The 19537-nt window shown below is 34.9% G+C and overlaps 1 protein-coding gene across 2 annotated transcripts in view; it reads right to left on the bottom strand.

Moving 5' to 3' along the window:
- Positions 1-19537, bottom strand: part of LOC131048442 (DNA repair protein RAD4) — a 200108-nt gene that overhangs the window by 118985 nt on the left and 61586 nt on the right. For both annotated transcript variants that reach the window (XM_057982395.2, XM_057982396.2), the window contains exons 4-5: positions 3215-3607; positions 2929-3021 (exon numbers count right to left, since the gene is read on the bottom strand). In XM_057982395.2, the coding sequence (XP_057838378.2) occupies positions 2929-3021; positions 3215-3607 (486 nt within the window). The remainder of the gene's footprint in view (positions 1-2928; positions 3022-3214; positions 3608-19537) is intronic.

Genomic DNA, 19537 nt, shown 5'->3' on the forward strand with positions numbered 1-19537 from the left:
AACAATAATGAAACTTCACCTATATCTGCACATTGAATGAACTATTAGACAAAACTACAAGTTTTTCAGATTTGTTCTTTATCTTCTTCTTGTACATATAATGATTGGACTGGTATAATGTAGTATAGGAATAAATTGTGCATGTAATGATGATGTATATGCAAGGATATGGTATCCCGAGCTCTAACACAATTTTCTTCTATCTTTTTCAGGCACTTGGAGTAGCGGGGTGACTTCTGCGAAGGAGTCGGAGATGAAGTTGCTCGACTACAAGGGTTCGTCATTAGAGGCAATGACGGATCCCTTGTCTTTGTTTATATTTCATTTTTATATGCATCATTTCCTTGTATAATGCATTATGGTAGTCATTCCCACGGCTTGTGTGGGAGCATTTCATTTGACATTCATGAATAAAGAAAATGCCCTTTTAAAATATGCAATGTTGTATGGTCCTTGGTTGTGAACACTTGCATGGTATTCATTTGGTAGCATCTCTCTTGCATGAAAACTTGAACATAATCAGATGCACATTTTTAAAACTTTTAGCGCAACCGCTATCCCAGCTCTACCTAATTGAGCTGGAAGCGAAATTTAGGTAACATGAATAAATATAATAAATGATTCATTGTGAATGAGGAGCTCTCTTAAGTACGCCACTCCATAGTGGATGCCTAACACCTGCCACATGGAGCCAAGAGGGGTAAAGCATCTGCTCTTGGGCTTAAGAGAGAAGGTGCTTGTGATGAGGGGGAACGGTGATAGAACACCTCGCTGGGTACGCCACTCCATGATGGATGCCTAACACCTGCCACATGGAGCCAAGGGGGATATGGCATTCTGCCCTTGGGCCTAGGAGGGACGGTTTCTTGGACACCCTATCCAACTAATGGACTAAAGGAATTTATTAACTGACTTACAAACTGACTTTATATAATAATCGACCTCATCTAGGAAATATAATAATCTGATTATATCCAACAATTATAATTCTCATAGTCGTTAATATAGCAGATTTGATATCATTTAATATAATTCATATTTCAGTTTTAAGTATTATATCATATATGTTCTCTAATTTTGTCACAAGAAAACAGTATACAAAGGTACACCTATATAACCCAATTACCTATTTATAGATTTGGCCAAATTTAGGTTAAATTAAAGTGTAACTAATAAGGGGACATTACAGAATACTCCCGATAAATTATTTTCCAAAAGATGGAATGAATTCTCCGCTGTGTAGTCTCCCTTTTTATAATTTATTTTAGCAACCACTTCAGGAATCTTTTATAAAAATAATTCAATATTTAAGTTATAAAGTGACTATTAAATATTTTAGTTTTTACTCCTAAAATCACTTTAATTAAATAATAATTAATTAAATATTAGTTGCCATAAGTTAATTTTAGACAACTAATAAATTAATCAATTAAATAATTAATTTTCACCTGCCTGTTAAAAATGGGACGCTACATTTTTTTAAGGAATTGAAGTAATTTTGAGTTGTGAAGTCAGTAAGTCCAAGTCATATTTGGGTCAGCCAAATATTTGCTATGTCAGAGTTTTTGAAATCTGGTTTGGCCAATATCTTCAGCAAATTATATTTTGTAATACATTTGAAATATTTTTATCGGCACATATTTTGCACTCTATTATAATCCCAGTGTAAGAACCCCTCAGGAAATGGACATTTAATCAAACAATTTGCATATTAGGAAATTCATGGAATATTCATAAATTGGTTTGATGTTTATTCTCAGAATAATGCCACTTTTAAAACCATCAATCATTTTCACCAGAATGGGCACTGTATACACATCAACATTTCTCTAACTTTTGGTTGCAGGTTTATAGTTCGCAGGTTTGCAATATTGGTTGCTTCAATACTTGCAATACGTAAACAGTTGCATATGCAACCAGACATAAAGATAATATCTAATAATCATTCAACAACAGAAATTAACTGATAATACAGCAGACTAAAGATAAATTTGAGTATTTAATAATAAATTGGTACTATTTTTTCAGGTAGTCTCAAATATTTCATATTCAGTTGCTAAAAAATGATATCTTTTTGTTTTCCTGGTACATCATACACCTGCATGAGATAATTCGAGTGTCTGATGGATCTTGGGTAAATCTCCCCAAACATTGCCCATCCACAAAATACAACCTCGCACAATGTCTGCTATGATTATTAGCCATCTCACTGCAGTGAGAGAGGATTTCAATCAGAGCATGCTTCCTATGAGTGTCTCTCATTATCACTACACCACAAACCCTTGGAGTTATGACAATTCATTTTCTTTTTACTATTTTTTATATTTATTGTGTATAAACAGTACCCGCATACACTCATACTCTGATTTAAAATGGCACTCTATTCATTGAACATATAGAAGAAATGTATAGGATTGTTCATAAATAATCACAGCATGTGCTTCAAACTTCTGGTAATTTATTTCTATTTTTTTTTTTTAAATAGCATACCAGAAGGAAATAAAGATCAAGAAATGAGTACATCATTCAAAACATTATTATCTAGTTTAAAACATTCAATACTTTCAAGTAGAGAAAGAAATGAAATTGAGAGCATGATTCATTTAAGTTTAAATTCAGCAGCAACTTAAAGAGGATAGTTTGTATAGCATAAGCATATTAATCTAAAAATTTGGACATCAAACATAGGAAAGAAATAGACTTATATAGGATGGTTTTTGAATAAATATACAAATAAATTTCAAGAGGGAAATTATTTTTCATTTATGAGAAACAGTAAAAGATGGTATATTCGCTGCTTAAATTTATCCACTAGCATAATTTGAATGTGAAGTTGATTTCCTTCCTTATAGTTTCTTTCAAATTTGTGACAGCTAAAATGTCAAGAGTTTAAAGGCACTGTAAATCAGTCATTGAGATAGATAGTACCTGAATAAGAGAATCATTGCAAGCAGCATCAATTAGCATTCCCCTTCCAATTAAACACAATAAGTGCACCTTATGAACCAACTCTGCAAATTCCTGTAAAAGAGAATCTCAAAAACTGCATTTCTAAATTGTAGAGTCTGGCCAACTATTAAATACTATAAAAAGTAGTAAGGTCAATAATTTTTTTATGATCAACATATTCCTTATTTCAACTAAAAAGGGTGAATCTTGAGAGTTACAATGTGATGTTATAAACTAAGAGAAAACATCTAAAAAAGCTCAACACCTTATCTCTTGCGGTTGCTCTCCGAACTGTTTGTTTTTTTCCTTGCTTGGATATGTCATCATCCTCCAGTTCAATGGTAATCTCTCCACTCCACGGTTTAGAATGGCCCTGCATACTTCCAACAGAAGGCATAATATTGCCATCTTCCCAGTCAAATCCTTCTCTATCCATGTCATCTTCTGATTTACAGAGTGTTTCTTGGTTTTCATGTCTTTCTGCAGAATCATTATTTGTGTGAATTTCATCATTGCTCTTTGTACTTGGTTCAGAATCAAGATTCATTCTAGCTACCATTCCACAACTGGGAAGGGTATAAAAATTGGTTTCAGATGACTGCCGTTGATAAAACATCGCATTTTCACCATGAATTGCAGAGTTTTGTTTCTTCCTTCCCTGCGAAGGCAAAATAATTTGGCAATGTTCACCTTCGAAGTGCACAATTTATCATATTTAAACTAAGCTCATTTTATTCAAGTTAAAATTTGTAGCATTCTGACTCTAGAGATGGGATGTCTACAATTAATTTGGAAGATAATTAGCTAATGAAGGAAGGAAACAATTCTAGATCTAGTTGCCACTCTAATCAACAGGGCACATCAAAAATAAATTTGAATGTTAGTCTGTACTCAATATGTTTGGTAATTTTAGGATGCCGATATCACCATATGGTTGCTGGATGGAAAGAAGGCAATTGCATGGCTAACATCTCTCCCAACATTGATCCATATGCATCATGGGAAGAAAGACACAACAAATTGAAAGAAATCACTTAAATGCATGAAGTTCAATTCTTCATTTGCAGTCTCTTATCAAGATGAATTACCTACTCTACTAAGTATTTCAAATGCAATAAAGCTTCAGATTCTGAAATATTTTGAAATCAGTAGGGAAATACATTGATATTTCAAATGAACAAAAGTTGACAGAATGAACGAAAGCTGACTATGAAACGTCTCACAGTTTTACTGTTACAGAATACTTAAGCAATAACTTCAGTTAGCATGCCCAGAATATTCTTTTGATGATCATCTAAAAGGAATGTCCATGTTAATAATGTGATATACACTGACTGACGCAAAATGTTAAAATCTTAAATAATAGCTATTCCTCACCAATCGGAATTTTACAAATAAAAGGTCCTTCCTGAAGCCTCAGAACAAATAAATGGACACCTGAAAATAGTTAGCAGCAATTTGTGTGAAAATCAATTAGTCAGATGATAGCTGAACTTGAGACTATTCAATGCAAGAGACAGTCAAACCTAAATATATCTGCAATAAAGATCACTTCACTAGTTCTACCTCAGAAGCAAGTCACATAATTATGACAACCTGCTCCTGTGGATATTGGATAACAAGCGATGTCATTCCAGTTCGCTGATCATTGTAACTCAAAATCATTGTAAATAGTTGACATGTAGATTTAGAATTATAATCTATATCCCTCTATAAAAAAGCTATCCTGTTTCCTAACTGGAACCTAAAGTACATTTTCACTCTCTTCAAAATTCACTAAATTAGTTGAAGAAAGGCATATTTTTTGGCAAAGTTACATAAGAAAATAACTAATAAGATTAAAAAGCCTGATAAAGCTTTAGAAGTTACACAGATGTATGAACTTCTAATGAAAGAGATGAGATCCTTGAACTACGTATTGTACAATTTAAACATTTTTATTATGTCTTCTTTGCCAATGAGATTCCATTCCAGGTGGCTCACTCTCCTTATTATAAGGAAGTTGTGGGAAAGATAATAAGGGTGGAACCATCATATGTGCCACCAGGGGAGACTGTTAACAATCTTGGATAAGAACTAGTCCAAGATTAGTATTTTGACGGAAAAAATGAAGAGTACCTGGGTCACAAGTGGATGTAGCATCATGGATGGGTGGACGAACATTAGGCATTGTCCTCAATATCTAGGTTACATAAAAGGGCCCTTATTTCCTTAGTGTGTGTTGTAAACACACACATCCCATTGCAAATGGGGACCCCCATTTTTCGCTTGCTATGAAACAAAGTACAAAAAATTGCAAAGTTGCCAAAAATGCAAAAAAAGTTGCAAAATGTTGTCAAGACAAGTTGTTAGGAAAATGCTGAGTATGGAATCAGAGAGAAAAATCCAAGGATGTGATGTCTTGACAAGAAAAAATCCTTGTTAAGGTCAGATTTCAGGAGAGGAAAGTAGGAAAATTTTGTGCAAAATCTTTGGACAAAGTGCAATTTTCAAGTAAAATCCTTGTTTCAAACGTGGAATTCAAGCTTGGGATGTTAAAACCAGAAATTGAAATGTTAAAATCCTAAATATATGGAACTCCTAAATTCAAAGATTAAATCCATGGTTGAGATAAGAAATTCCAAAATTGAGGTTCAAATTCCATGATTGAAATGTCAAAATTCACAAAATTCATTTCAAATCCTAAGGTGAAGTATGGAATTCAAAATTAAAATGCACAATCCTAAGTTCAAATTAGGAAATCCAAGATTAAAATAAAAATACAAGGTTGGAGCATGGATTCACACTCAAGTCCAAATTTTTCCTTAGCGATTCATGAAAATTCCTTGGTGACTTTATAGTGCGTTCAATTGTTCTTGCACAACTAGCAAATGCACACACCTTAGTCCTTAATCACCTTGCACAAGCGCTAGGAAAATACTTGACCACATCTCAAATGCGCCTAGGAGTTTGGAACAAATCCTTGTCAATCCTTGTTTAGCACCCTTTGCTTTAGGACAACCCATGTTGATTGCACCCTCAAGTCTAGAACTACCCCCTCAATCCCGCCTTCTTGTCCAGGAATAAGGTCTAAATGCGCTCAACTTGTCCTTTCAAGTGTGTTAATCCCGCTAGGGAAGAGTTAAGGCAAGATCAGGAGGGCCGACTTAAGTAAAACGTGTGAGATGAATGGCTCGCAAGGTGAAACATGGAGAATGCAAGGCAGCCAACATGAGGCTTAGGTGAAATGTGTGGAGCAAATTAAAGACAACTCAAAACATTGAGACCTAAAAGCAAACGTGTGAAGCATATTCGATACTCATTAAGGTCGGCCTAGATGATAATGAAACATGTGAATTAAGATGAAAGCCAAGGAAAGAATAAAATCAAACGTGAGGATTTGAAAGGGGGATTGACCTAAATTTGTTTGTAAGTTTGAAACAAGGCAAACATATATAAAGAAAAGAAGCCGACTTGATTTGAGTGTAAAAACAATTTGAAAATATTTTTTTGGGGAAATCAAGGACATCAAGCCTAGCCAACCCCCTCTTTGCTGGAGTGTTGAGCATTTACAAGGAACATATAAAGCAAGAACCAAAATCAACTCATTACTCAATTCCAATCCAATCAAAATTATAACACTGTAGAAATCAGATTCGAATTGCAGCAGAGAGAGGGCAAATTCAGTATAAAGATATTGGAGTCAAGGCCAAGTGAGGACTGAGAAGAAGAGTGAATTTCACATCAAGATAGGAAGTGAGTCGTAAAGGGCAACAAGTTATCCTGCAATCCAAACAAAAGCAATAGCAGATACAAGTCTAAGTAATTTAAAGTGCAGACAGCAGCAGGTGGATAGTAAATTCCATAACAAAAAAGCAAACTCCAGAAAGGTGCAAATGTTGTCAAAACAATCGTCTTCCAAGTGAAATTCAAAAGAAAATCCGATTCAAGCAAAGTCAGGAGTATATCAGAAGTGACCCAATAACAATTCAACACATGTTCAAAAGAAATTCAAGCCAGACTTATTTACAAGCAGATCATAAGGTGCAAATTTGATGCAAAGGGTTAAATCAGACTTCTAAGATAGACAAATGAAAAGTGCATGGTCTACATTCAGGCTAGATGAAATGTATTGAGAGGAAAATCAGTCATTTGTTTCCTGATCTTAGTAAGTTTTATCAGCAGTTTGAGCATTTTCCAGACCTGACCCTTCATTTTCCAAGTAAAAATGTGTTATTTCAAGATTGTGGAGAGGTTTATGAAACAATTTTATCAATTGTTGATGATGCTGATAACGTTGTTTCGTAAGTTTCAACCGAAGATCGATTAAAGTGAATTCAAAAGAAAATCGGATTCAAGCAAAGCGAGGAGTAAATCAGAAGTGACTCAATAACAATTCAACACATGTTCAAAACAATTCAAGTCAGACTTATTTACAAGCAGCGTAAGGTGCAAATTTGATGCAAAGGGTTAAATCAGACTTCTAAGACAGACAAATGAAGAGTGCATGGTCAACACTAAGGGCTAGACGAAATTTTTGAGGGGAAAATCAGTCATTTGTTTCCTGATCTAAGTGAGTTTCATCAGTAGTTTGAGCATTTTCCAGAACTGACCCTTCATTTTCCAAGTAAAAATGTGTTATTTCAAGATTGTGGAGAGGTTTATGAAACAATTTTATCAATTGTTGATGATTATTAAAATAATATTATATTTATTCTATAATGGTCATCTTAGTTGTCTTTTTTTCAGTTCGTTTAGTGTAACTACTGCTTCTTTTATTAGAAGGCGTAGTTAGCTTTTTAGTTTTTAGTTTTTTAGCTTTTTAAGCGTAATTAGATTTTTAGCTTCAATTTGAAGCTCCAGTTAAACGGTTTGCTCTTTCTAGAACACCATCATGTGATTCTCTATATATTCATGAATATTATTTTTTATGGTATCAGAGCAGGTCGATGGGATTTTTTAGGAGGCACTACCTAGAATTCTTTCCTCAAATTTATTTTTTCCAATCGTTGGTGCATTCTTCGAAGGTTTTTTTGGGGTCTGAAAATTTTCATGGGTTTTTTTGTTGACGTTGTAGCTATGGTGGGATCCTTCTGTGGGCCGACACAACTTACATAATTGTCTAATTGGCCTAATCGGCCTTAGACAATTATGGGTCCAAGTTATGGACTCTTACATTCATCAATATTATAAGTGATTTTGTAAATTGCAATGAATATCCTATATAGGGCCGACCCTATATGTCTGCCACCATATTTTGTAAATTGCATTTATATTATTATTATTGTTTCTTTTTGAGGGCCGACTCATTGTAAATGAGTACCTCTCACATATATATAGGAGATGCACTTGTCAATTATGAAGATAATCAATCAAGTATTCAGCGAACTTCTTCACAGAGCAGAGCAAGAGACCATTCAGCAAACCACCTCATTCTGTAGCGAATTAATCACAGCGAATCCATCTTTGTCTAGCGAATTGATCCTAGAACAGCGAATTCATCCTAGAGCTGTGAATCCCTTCTTCGGGGCAGAGAACTCATTTCTTGGATTGCGAACAGTCAAGCCAAGTCATTCCTCTGCAAGAGAATCCTGTCACAGCAGATTGAAGGATATGCGAGTCATATTGAAGGCTGATTGATGCCCTAGCAGTTCTGTTTCATGTTCAGCTGTGCATATTCTGCTCATATAGCTTCAAGAGTTGAAACATACATGTAAAGACATGGTTGTTCTTGTCTAATATGATTTGAGAATTCATTGCTGGGTTTTTCACCTTCAAGAGGAAGGTTTTCCCAGGTTACTTTGATGTTCTCTGTGTTCTTTGTGTTGTTTTGTTTATTTGCTTTCCATCTGATCTAAACTTTAACATTTTTCAAGCAAATTTTGAGGCTCTGAAATCATCATGTTCTGATTTTTGTGGTTTTGCCACTGTTTTCCGGCCACCAGATTGCTGCACGCGACGGTAGCTGTTCTTCTCTGTGGACTACATGTTTGGCCAAAGTGTATTTAGGTTTATATAATTTTTTCCTCAAAAAATATATTTAGGTTTTTATATTTTTTTTTCCTAAAGACAATTATTTTGGGTTTTTAATAATTTGTCTTTAAAAAATTATTCGTGGTTTTTTTTTTGGTATTTTTTCCTTAGAAAATTATTCTAGGTTTTTAATATTTCTTTTTCCTTTAAAAAATTATTCATTGGGTTTTCACGATTTTTTCCCCAAAAATTGTTTGTAAGTTTTCAATTTTTTCCTAAAAAATTGTTTGTTGAGTTTTGATCGATTTTTCTCCTCAAAAATCGTGTTTCATCTGTAATTCGCAATGTTCAGGTGGGATTTTGTTATTCTTGGGTTTTACCATTTTTTTCACAAAAACGAAGATACCTTAGCTTTAAGAGTTTGACAGTTTTTTCCACAAAAATCGTGCTTTGGTGCAGTTTGTTTTGGGTCACACCTAGAGTTGCTGGGGTGAACATCTGCAAATGTGGTATCTTGCAATCTATTTTGGAATTTGCTGGAGCGAACAGTGCTCAGTGCTCGTCTGCAAAGGTTTTTGTGGTTTTTGACAAAATCATGTTTGTTGCTCATTGGAGGGTTTGCCGATTTTTCCTCAAAATCGTGGTTTCAAGGTTTTTTTCCAGCTCAATAATTCGCGTATGACAATTCTATAATTCATGTGTGAGCTTTTGGTATTCTTGGTCATTAACATTCTGCAAATCTTGGGAGGGTCAGGGTGTTCCTAAAGAGAAGGGGCAGCATTCTTTGCATTTGTGATCAAAACACCTGCAATGTCTTTTGTAGAGTATTGAGTACAATGACCATATTTGCTCTATAATGGTCATCTTAGTTGTCATCTTAGTTGTCTTTTTTTTAGTTCATTTAGTGTAACTACTGCTTCTTTTATTAGAAGGCATAGTTAGCTTTTTAGCCTTTTAGCTTTTTAAGCATATTTATATTTTTAGCTTCAACTAAACAGTTTGTTCGTTTTAGAAGACCGTCATGTAATTCTCTATATATACATCGTATATTCATGAATCATGAATAAAATTCATTCGATTATTTTTCATGCTAATGATGTTGTTTCACAGATTTCAATTGAAGATCGATTAACATGAATTTTCTTTTAACTCCTTCAATATGAATCAAGATTCCATCATCTTAAACTCCCAATCTTCTTGCATTCTATTTACTTAGGGTTTCATTTATAATCAAGATTCAAAGTGTTTTCTTTGTCTTTTCAGGTTTTATGTAAGGAATGATGCATGGGATGATGATGGAATAATGATGAATGATATAACAACAACATCAAGAGGATCGAGAACCCAAGGAATGATTGCAAGGATTGATGTAAGAAGCGCATGGAACAAGGAAAGAGACTTCACAATGCAAAAGGAAATCAAGGATTTTCAAGACAAAGGATTCCAAGGATGAAAGACTCAAAAAGATTAATGTGCAATATAGCCCAAGGATTCCAAACATGATCAAGGCAAGATGACGTTCATGATGAAGGATTCCAAATGTGAAGATGTAAGTATGAAAAGGACACGCTCAAGAAACGTCAAGAAAGATTACTATGAAGATGAAGAATATTCAAGGAGATGATGTAATTTGGGAATATGAACCATCACAATCAATCAAAAGCTTTAATGATGCTGAGTATCAAGAGATATTGCTAGAAATGCAAGGGGATGAAAGTTTACAAGATGAACATGCTGAGGTGGTATTCACTCATCATCCACCGATAAAATAACATCAAGTCAGCATGTCCAAATTCATCGAACTCAATTCATCAACAAGTGGACATGTGGGTACCTTGAATGAAGTGTTGTCATCTACTCCTTGTAAATTGTGTCATTAAGGCCATGTTAATTTTTATTGGCCCTTTTCCTCAAAAGGATGTGCATTTAAGGGCTTGTAATTGTCTCATTGGATAGCATTAAATGTATAAAGGTCATTGTAACTGCCTCAATTTAGGGTTTCCTTGAATTATCTTGGTCGTTGATTTAGAATCAATTTGGGCCCTTCATTTGTAATTGGGAGCTCTATATAAGGCTTTCTCTTCTCATTTGTAAAGGTTATTAAAGGTTAAGCTAGAAATTCATAGTTAGAAGCAGTAGAAGTAACAGTAGGAGGATATCACAAATTGTTACCAAGACTATGATGGAATAAATACATGATTTTCATTGTAGATATGGTAGATCTTTGTGTGTTGTTTCAACATCTTGCATGGTTTGTACTTCTCAAGTTTTAGTTGAAGTTCATTGATTGTAATGGAGAAATATGATGACATTCGTGGAATTCCAATTCGTACCATTTGTGGTTTGTTGATTGCAAATTGCAGTGTATGCTTAGTCTAAACGTAATTTAGCACTAATTCGATTGTGGATATTCATTTGGATTGCACCAATATTCGGTATTTGGATGGATATTTACAATATGAAAATCTTTCGTTATCTTTGGAGATTGCATCAATTTTGTGTGGTTGTTTCCTCATGGCGAAGCAAAGCTTGATTTATGGAATCCATCTATCAAAGCACCATCCATCATTATCATTGTCCTTAGGTTTAGATTAGATTCCCTATCCTTTATCCTTTGTCTTTTATTCGAAATTCAAGTCAATTTAGTATTCTAGTTCTAGCAAAGCGTAAGTCCCTTTGTGATATCAGCAAATCACATCATTCACTAAGTCTATCCATCATAAAGTCGCATTGTTCACATTGTAAACCTTGGGGTTGCCTTAATTGATCACATTGTTTAGCATTTGAGGTTTCCTTGTTCAAGAGAGGATAGAAAACTTGATATTTTATTCTATGTTGGCAAGTGTCACAAAACACGCATCAACACTTAGGGATATTGATTGTTCAAGGAATAACAAGGATGCTCACTTTCAGTTCCAAATCCTCAAAGATGCTATAAAGGAGGTTGGACCCACAAAATGTGGTGCACGTAGTGACAGATGCGGCCCATGTGTGCAAAGATGCAAGGAATTTAATTGAGACATTCTATAGACATTTTTGGTGGACTACTTGTGTGCATGCCATGGATAATGCACTCAAGGACATGGGTAATATCAGTTGGATCAAAACGATTGTCAATGATGCTAGAGATGTGCAGAAGTTCATCTCGACCACCTCACTTCACATGCACTCTTTAGTTCCTTCTCAAAGAAGGAATTCTTGAAACTTGTAGAAACTCAATATGCATCATATTTTATTCTCTTGGAGATGATGCTTGAGTTGCAAGAGGCATTGCAACTAATGGTTATGACAGCAAAATGGAACTGGTGGCCTAATTTGAAGACACAACAGAGGTTGAGGGTGAAGGAGGTGGTGAAGAATGATGTCTTTTGGGCTGATGCCAAATATATTCTCCATCACTACTCGAATCTTCAAAGTTATTAGATATGGGGATTCTAATGCACCTTCCCTTGGAGATGTGTATGAGCGCATTGATTCAATGCTTGATCAAATGAAGGTTGTTGTGTGAGAGAAGGACCCCACATTGCAATTCTACACCAAGCATATTCAATCAATCAAGCTCAGCACTTCCTTACACATAGCTGCTATGCATTGAACCCAAAGTGTTACGTGCAAAGGTCTGGCAAAATTATACCTATACAAGATGCTGAGCTAAAGAATGGGTTCATGAAGGCCATTGAGAAAATGTATGATCCTATAGAGGCCAACTTGATTCGTATTGAGTGGACAAAATTTGCCACTCTTTGGGGATATTCAAAGGCAGCCAAGATACATCTGGAGACTATAGCATAGGAAGACCCCAAGTTGTGTTGGACTATGCATGGGCCTAGATCTTTGACTACTACTCTAGCCATTCATTTGTTATCCCAAGTTTCTAGAAAAAATTTCTGCTGAGAGGAAATGGTCTACTTATAGCTTCATCCATCGCATTAAGAGGAACATGCTTACTTCTAGGAGGGCAGAAAAGCTTGCAGTTGTACATAGTGCCTTGCGTCTCATTCTATAACAGACTTTTGTACAAGTACACTCCAATAGCCACATGGGATGTAGAGCCAGAAGAGCCAGCACAAATTGATGATAGTGCCACACAAACAAGACTGGTTGGTATTCGTGTAGATGAGCTTGAACATGTGGAGTTCAGCAATTCCAATGATGAGATGTTTGGCAAAGAGCTTGGGGATGATTAGAGACATCGGACCATTAACCATTGACTCATGAGTCATGAGTCATGAGTCATTAGTATTACTATTTAGCATTTCCTATTTTGTTGTTGAAGTTTGAACATTGTTGATTGTAATCATGAATCATCATTATTAAATTTTGAAAAATCTCGCTTTTATGTTGATATTTTGATTTTCACTATTAAAAACTAGTTAAATGTTAATAAATTAATGTTCAATACAATCATTGCAATGTGTTACATATTCCTTACACATCTTTTTATAACTAATTTTTCAAGTACTATATGTATTTACAAATAGCTAGGAAATTAATTTCCCTCGGCAACAACTACCAAAATCAAGTTGGGGTGATACAGAGGGGAATTCTAAGCCACATCTCATATGAGCAAATCAATACCTTGAATTCCCTTGTGGCCCCTAAAGCTATTTCCCCAACTTGATTAACCCTATGCAAGAGCATTTTTTATAACTTAATGTTTGCCTTGTTCACTTGGCACAAGTTTTTTGGACTTTATTCATACTAATGATTAGAACCAATTTTACAAACCTCACCAAGTTTGGGATACTCAGCTAACCAAACTCACCAAGTCTAGTGGACTCACCAGACTTTGTTGACTCTCGATGAGTCTCGAGCCCTAGATTCGACTTGACCGCGCAGATGGGTATGACCAAAAAAAAACATAAAATCAGCATTTTTAACTTTTTTTTAAACTTATAATTGCCTCCTCCACCCTAAAAGTAACTTTATTTCATTTTCAAGCCAAAGGAGAAGAAGAAAAGAGAATTTTGAGAAAAAATTCGATTGCATTGTAAGGAAACTAGCAAGGAGTTTGAGCAAAAAACAATTGCTGAATCACATTTCGGCAGGGCAGGTTTGTAGCTACTTTTGGGCATCTAGAGTTGTCTACAAAGGATTGGAAAAAGCTAACTATTGATTTCAAGCAAGATTTAAGAGGTAAGTTCGTATTTTGAAAAAAAAAAAAATTTAAACAAAAAATTCATTTTTCTTTTATATTTCCTCTCTCTTTTCTAATTTATTTTAGTGGAACAAAGAACAAACCCTAAGTGTTTTTGTTAAAAAAATCTAGTTTTATAGTTGCAAACCCTAAATTTTTTATATTAGTTTATTATAAATCATAAATGCCAATTTTTTTCTATTTATATGTTATTGCAGCATTCTTGAGATTTATAAATTATCTTTATCACAATGTCCTAAACCTCAATTAGAAGGGACCCTCATTGGAAACATGCTATTATTATCCCTAGGTAAATGAAAGGATAAGTAAATTGTTTTCATTGCAAAAGAAAAATTCATGGGGAAGGAATTAATAGATTGAAATACCATCTTGTGAATATACCAATCCATGGTGCTACTCCATGCACACTTGTGCCCCCCTAAGGTTATGCATAAAGTGCGAGTGCAATTACAAATCTTTGCGCAGCACAAAGGATTAAAAAAGAGGCAAAGAGAGGAGATGGCAGCCATTGGTGGAAGTGGAGAGTCTTCTTACATTCCTCCATTTTGTCCATCTTCAGGTGCTAGTAGTATTGGTGTTGATGTTGGTTCTAGTGGTAGTTGTAGTGACAGTGGCAGCGGCAGTGCTAGCATTGGGCATAGAGTTTATGCATCTAGGTTAGATTCATATATTTTGCCACACACTACTCCAGGTTCCCAACCATCACTTGAGAACATAGTTTGGAACAAAGACAAACATGATGCAGCTAAACATGTTAGTAAACATTTTTGGTTCTATTGCCCCATTCCATTCCATGCAACTAGGTAGTTCATATTTGGTTTTTTCTTGTTTTAAAATTTATAGTTTGATTCTTCATCTTTTGAAATTTTATATTTAAAAGTATGTCAACTTCAAAATTAAACTCTCCATTTTACAATACTTATTTTATTTTATTTATTTGTGACATGTATTAAGTCTCCTTATTGGCAAAACACGGTTGATGCCATCACTGTTTGTGGGACAGAGTTCAAAACCCCTAATGATGAGGAAATAAAAGACCCAATTTTGTCACAAAAAGTGGCTGATGTGAAAGCCACAATAGAGGAGCAGCAACTGATATGGAGGAGGAAGGGTTGCACCATCATGACCAATGGTTGGATGGATAGAAGAGACAAAACATTGCTAAATTTTCTTGTTTCTTCCTCACGTGATTGTACTTCCTAAAATGTATTGATTTAGTGATTAATATTTTTAATTTATGCTTTATTGAGTCATTGATTTTGTTTCTTTCTCAAATGGCACCATATTCATCAAATCTATTGATGCTTCAGAAAACATCAAAAAAACAAATTCCTTTGTGAAGCTTTGGAGGGAGTCCTAGCTGAGGTGGGTGAGGGGAATGTGGCGCAAGTGGTTACGGATAATGTAGCAAATTATGTTGCTGCAAGTAGACTACTGATGGATGGGCACTAGTCATTGTTTTAAACTCCATGTGCTTCTCATTATCTTAACCTCATGTTGGAGGATCTTGGCAAGATTCCATTGATCAAAGCATGTATGGAGATAGCAAAAAATATGTAAATTCATATACAATCACACATGGGTACTCAACTTGATGAGGCAATTCACAGGGCAAGAGGAGATAGAATAAATTGATTTGCAACCAATTTCGTCACATTATAATCCTTGCTTTAGGCAAAGGGAGCTTCAGAGCGCATGCTAGTTAGTGAAGACTGGACTTCCTCATTGTATGCTAACAGCAATGCAAGGGTAGATATGGCAAATTGGAGGTTTGATGAAAAAAGCTTTTGGGTACATACTGTAGAGATTGTAAAGGTAAAGCTGTAGAGAACACATTTATACTAAGAGGAGTGGGGTGAATCAATATAACAAACTTTTACGTTTTCAACTTAATATTATAAGCATATAACTTTATCTCAAAACATATTCATTGCACAATAACATTCACATGATATCTATCTAAAATAGAACACAAGATATATACGCGGAAACCCTTATGAGAGAAAACCATAGTAAAAGAGCATCCTTATATATTAAATACTTCTTTTACAAATTTGTAGGTATCAACCCACTAGAGGCACCAACCCCTCACTCAGATTTCCATCTTAGTAATGTTGCTTAATCAACAGATGATGGATCCACAATTTACTATAGATCTTCTCCACAAATCTGCTGTATTGTCTTCCACAAATTTCCTATAATCTGATTTTGAATGACCACAATCACCTCCTTCAAAATCTACAACGCCAACTTCACAAACCTCTATACATTTAGGAAATCTGAAATCTGGAATCTGATTTTGAATGAACACAATCACGTCCAACTTCACAAAGCTCTACACAGTTGATTATTATTTCAATCCGGCATTCCAATTCCACCCTAATTTCAAGGCAGATGAAGAGTATCTAAGTGAGCTCTACACAATCATAGAGCAGATGACGCCTAATTCTGGTGTCTAAACACAAATAGTCCACACGAATGAGATCTCTAGACTTGCACAAGGAGATCTCTTTCACCATAATATATGAAAGGCAACTCGGTTGTCATTGCAACCAGGTAAAAATCTATTAAGGGCATAATTTAAGTTTAAAAATAGAAACTTTTCCTCTTTTTATGTTATTAATAAATATTGAAACCTAAAGTTGGATGATAAGAATTTTTTTTTCTCATCTCAAATGCATAGTGGGAACGATTTGGTGCTAAGGTACTATTGGTGTACGTTTTATCATATACCGAACATTGGAATAAAATACCTCAAGGATATTCTATCCTCTCCTGAACAAAATCACTACCTGTGCCAAGATTGCGAGAAAGACCACAAGGCGACTCCAAGGTCTATATGTGCAAACAAGCGACTTTAAAGGGAAAGCTTCTTGGGTAGTGTATGCTGAAAATCTCAAGGGGGACTTACGCTTATCAGCTGGTATCATTCACAAGTCAGACTTAGGCGAATTAATCGATGACTGCTCTTTGTTTTTGGATTATCTAATTTAGGACTTCAAAAAAAAATTAAAAGGATGAGGGTTTAGGAATTCTATGCTACTTCTAAGCTATTCCTATGAACTCAAGAGACGGTAAAAGACTGAGTGAAACTGGTAACAACGCTTTGTTTCGCCACACTTGGACAACAACGCAAAGCAGGTGCAATCTTCTAGGGTTGTGTTTAAGATTTTCACACTCATGAATAATACCAACAATTGAACAATATTACTCAAAGTAGAAGTTAAGCATCCACATTTAAAAGATCAGGGTAACTTTACACATTGAATGAAAATCATCCATCCAACAAAAGTATGAGCAAAATTTCACCAATCTAAACTATCAATCTTTCATTCATCTAACAACTTCAAAGCAAATTACTAAAAGCAAATCCAATCTAAGTGTTGAAGAAAATATGCAAGCATGCAACCATTTGGCAATAATAAGACTTCAAAACAATACTGATAATTGTAAAGTTTGTCCAATTTACAATTCAATATGCAAGATGTATTCTAATTCTATTCTTTATATATCTATGTATTTAATCTCAATTATAATTCTGACTATCTTCTTTGTTATGGCAGGTAAGAGGAGTATTTATTGATTTCGATATCCTCTTTCTCAAATGCCATATGATATATATATATATGAGAGGGGAGGATCAAGCAGTGCCTTGACCGGTCATGTCTTATGAACATGACCGATCAAGACACTACTTCATCACACCCTTTGGTATATAATATCAACCGGTGTTAAACATATTTGTCAGCTCGATATTAATCGGTGATCACATAACACATAACATATTTGCCAACCCGATATTAATCGATGATCACATAACATATGACATATTTGCCAACCCGATATTAAACAGGACTTACGTAACATATTAACATGTTAACCGATATGCCAATCGGTATTAATGATGGCATTTGGTATTGCAAAGTAACCGAAGTGAATTGGTGTCTATGTTAGCCGACACCAATCACTTAACTAATGGTTATATTCATTAATCATTGATCGATGCATTACTATGCCACCCGATAGTAATATAATAATCACTTGTTGAGAACAAATCCGATATAGATAGGGATAGATGATTAATTAGATAACTATCATTGATTACCAATATGCCATGGTTATCGATGAGGAATAATCATCAAATAGAATAGCTTGAAGTTTTTCTTAATGGTTTAATCGATAGGATAAATGATTGAATGAGAGACTTCATTTATCTCTCATTCAATCATTTATCTTACCATAGCTACCATGCATTAACACTCCCTCTTAGCTAGGTAAGATAAATGAGAGTAGTGCATCAAGCATCACAATTTTAAATTATAGTTAGCATTCTTTACACAATCTAACTTTCTAGGAAATAATATCACCTAATCACATGATATGAAGTATCACCTAAACACGCGATACAAAAGACCATCACATCAATCTTGTGATGACAGGATATCACCTTAGCACGTGATATCAGTATTGCCTAAGCACACAATACTTAAGATAATCATATGAGAAAATATTCCATTCTCATCTTTATCCCAGTTGAGGTAGGTGCACTAACATTTCATATAAATGTTTTACCACAGCACAATCATGGCTCATCCATGATACACCAGAGATCCAACATGATAACTGGTTTGGACATTATAAGATCGTCACCTTATAATGTCTCCATACAAGTGTTCATTATCTTGAGAGATCGTCACCTATTAGATATGAACCTAGGGGATAAAATCCAAAAATGTCCTATAATGACAAAGAAGTTTATACTTTAAACATCTTATATATATATGCAAATACAGATTACAAAGCAAATTACCTTTCTATCATACCTAAACCTTTTCTGAAGTGATCAACCTTCACTCTGGAAAGAGGTTTGGTCAAAATATCTGCAGTTTGATCTCCCGTACAAACATATTCTAATTGGATTGCATTCCTGTCTACCATATCTCGCACATAGTGGTATGGAATCTCAATATGCTTGGATCTGTCATGAAACACTAGATTTACTGAAAGTTTTATGCAGCTCTGGTTGTCACAGTGTATAACAGTGGGTTTCATAGGTTCTCCAAACAACCCCACAAGCAACTTCCTAAGCCATACTGCCTCTCAGGCAGCCATAGAAGCTGCAATGTATTCTGCCTCGGTGGAGCTTTGAGCTACAAAAGACTGCTTCCTGCTGATCCAAGATATCATAGCTGAACCTAGACTGAAGCAACACCCTGAAGTGCTTTTCCTGTCAGTCACACTTCCAGCCCAATCTGAATTTGTAAATCCATGTAGGTCTATATCAACTTTCTCATATTTGAGACCAAGGTTTAGGATACCTTATAGGTATCTCATAATGTGTTTTACTGCAACCAAGTGTATCTCCTTCGGATCACACATAAACTGACTTAGAGCATTAACTGCATAACAAATATCTAGTCTTGTATTTACCAGGTGTATCTCCTTCGGATCACACATAAAGGGACCCAATCATTTGTT

Source organism: Cryptomeria japonica, chromosome 8, assembly GCF_030272615.1.
Source record: "Cryptomeria japonica chromosome 8, Sugi_1.0, whole genome shotgun sequence".
NCBI lineage: Eukaryota > Viridiplantae > Streptophyta > Pinopsida > Cupressales > Cupressaceae > Cryptomeria > Cryptomeria japonica.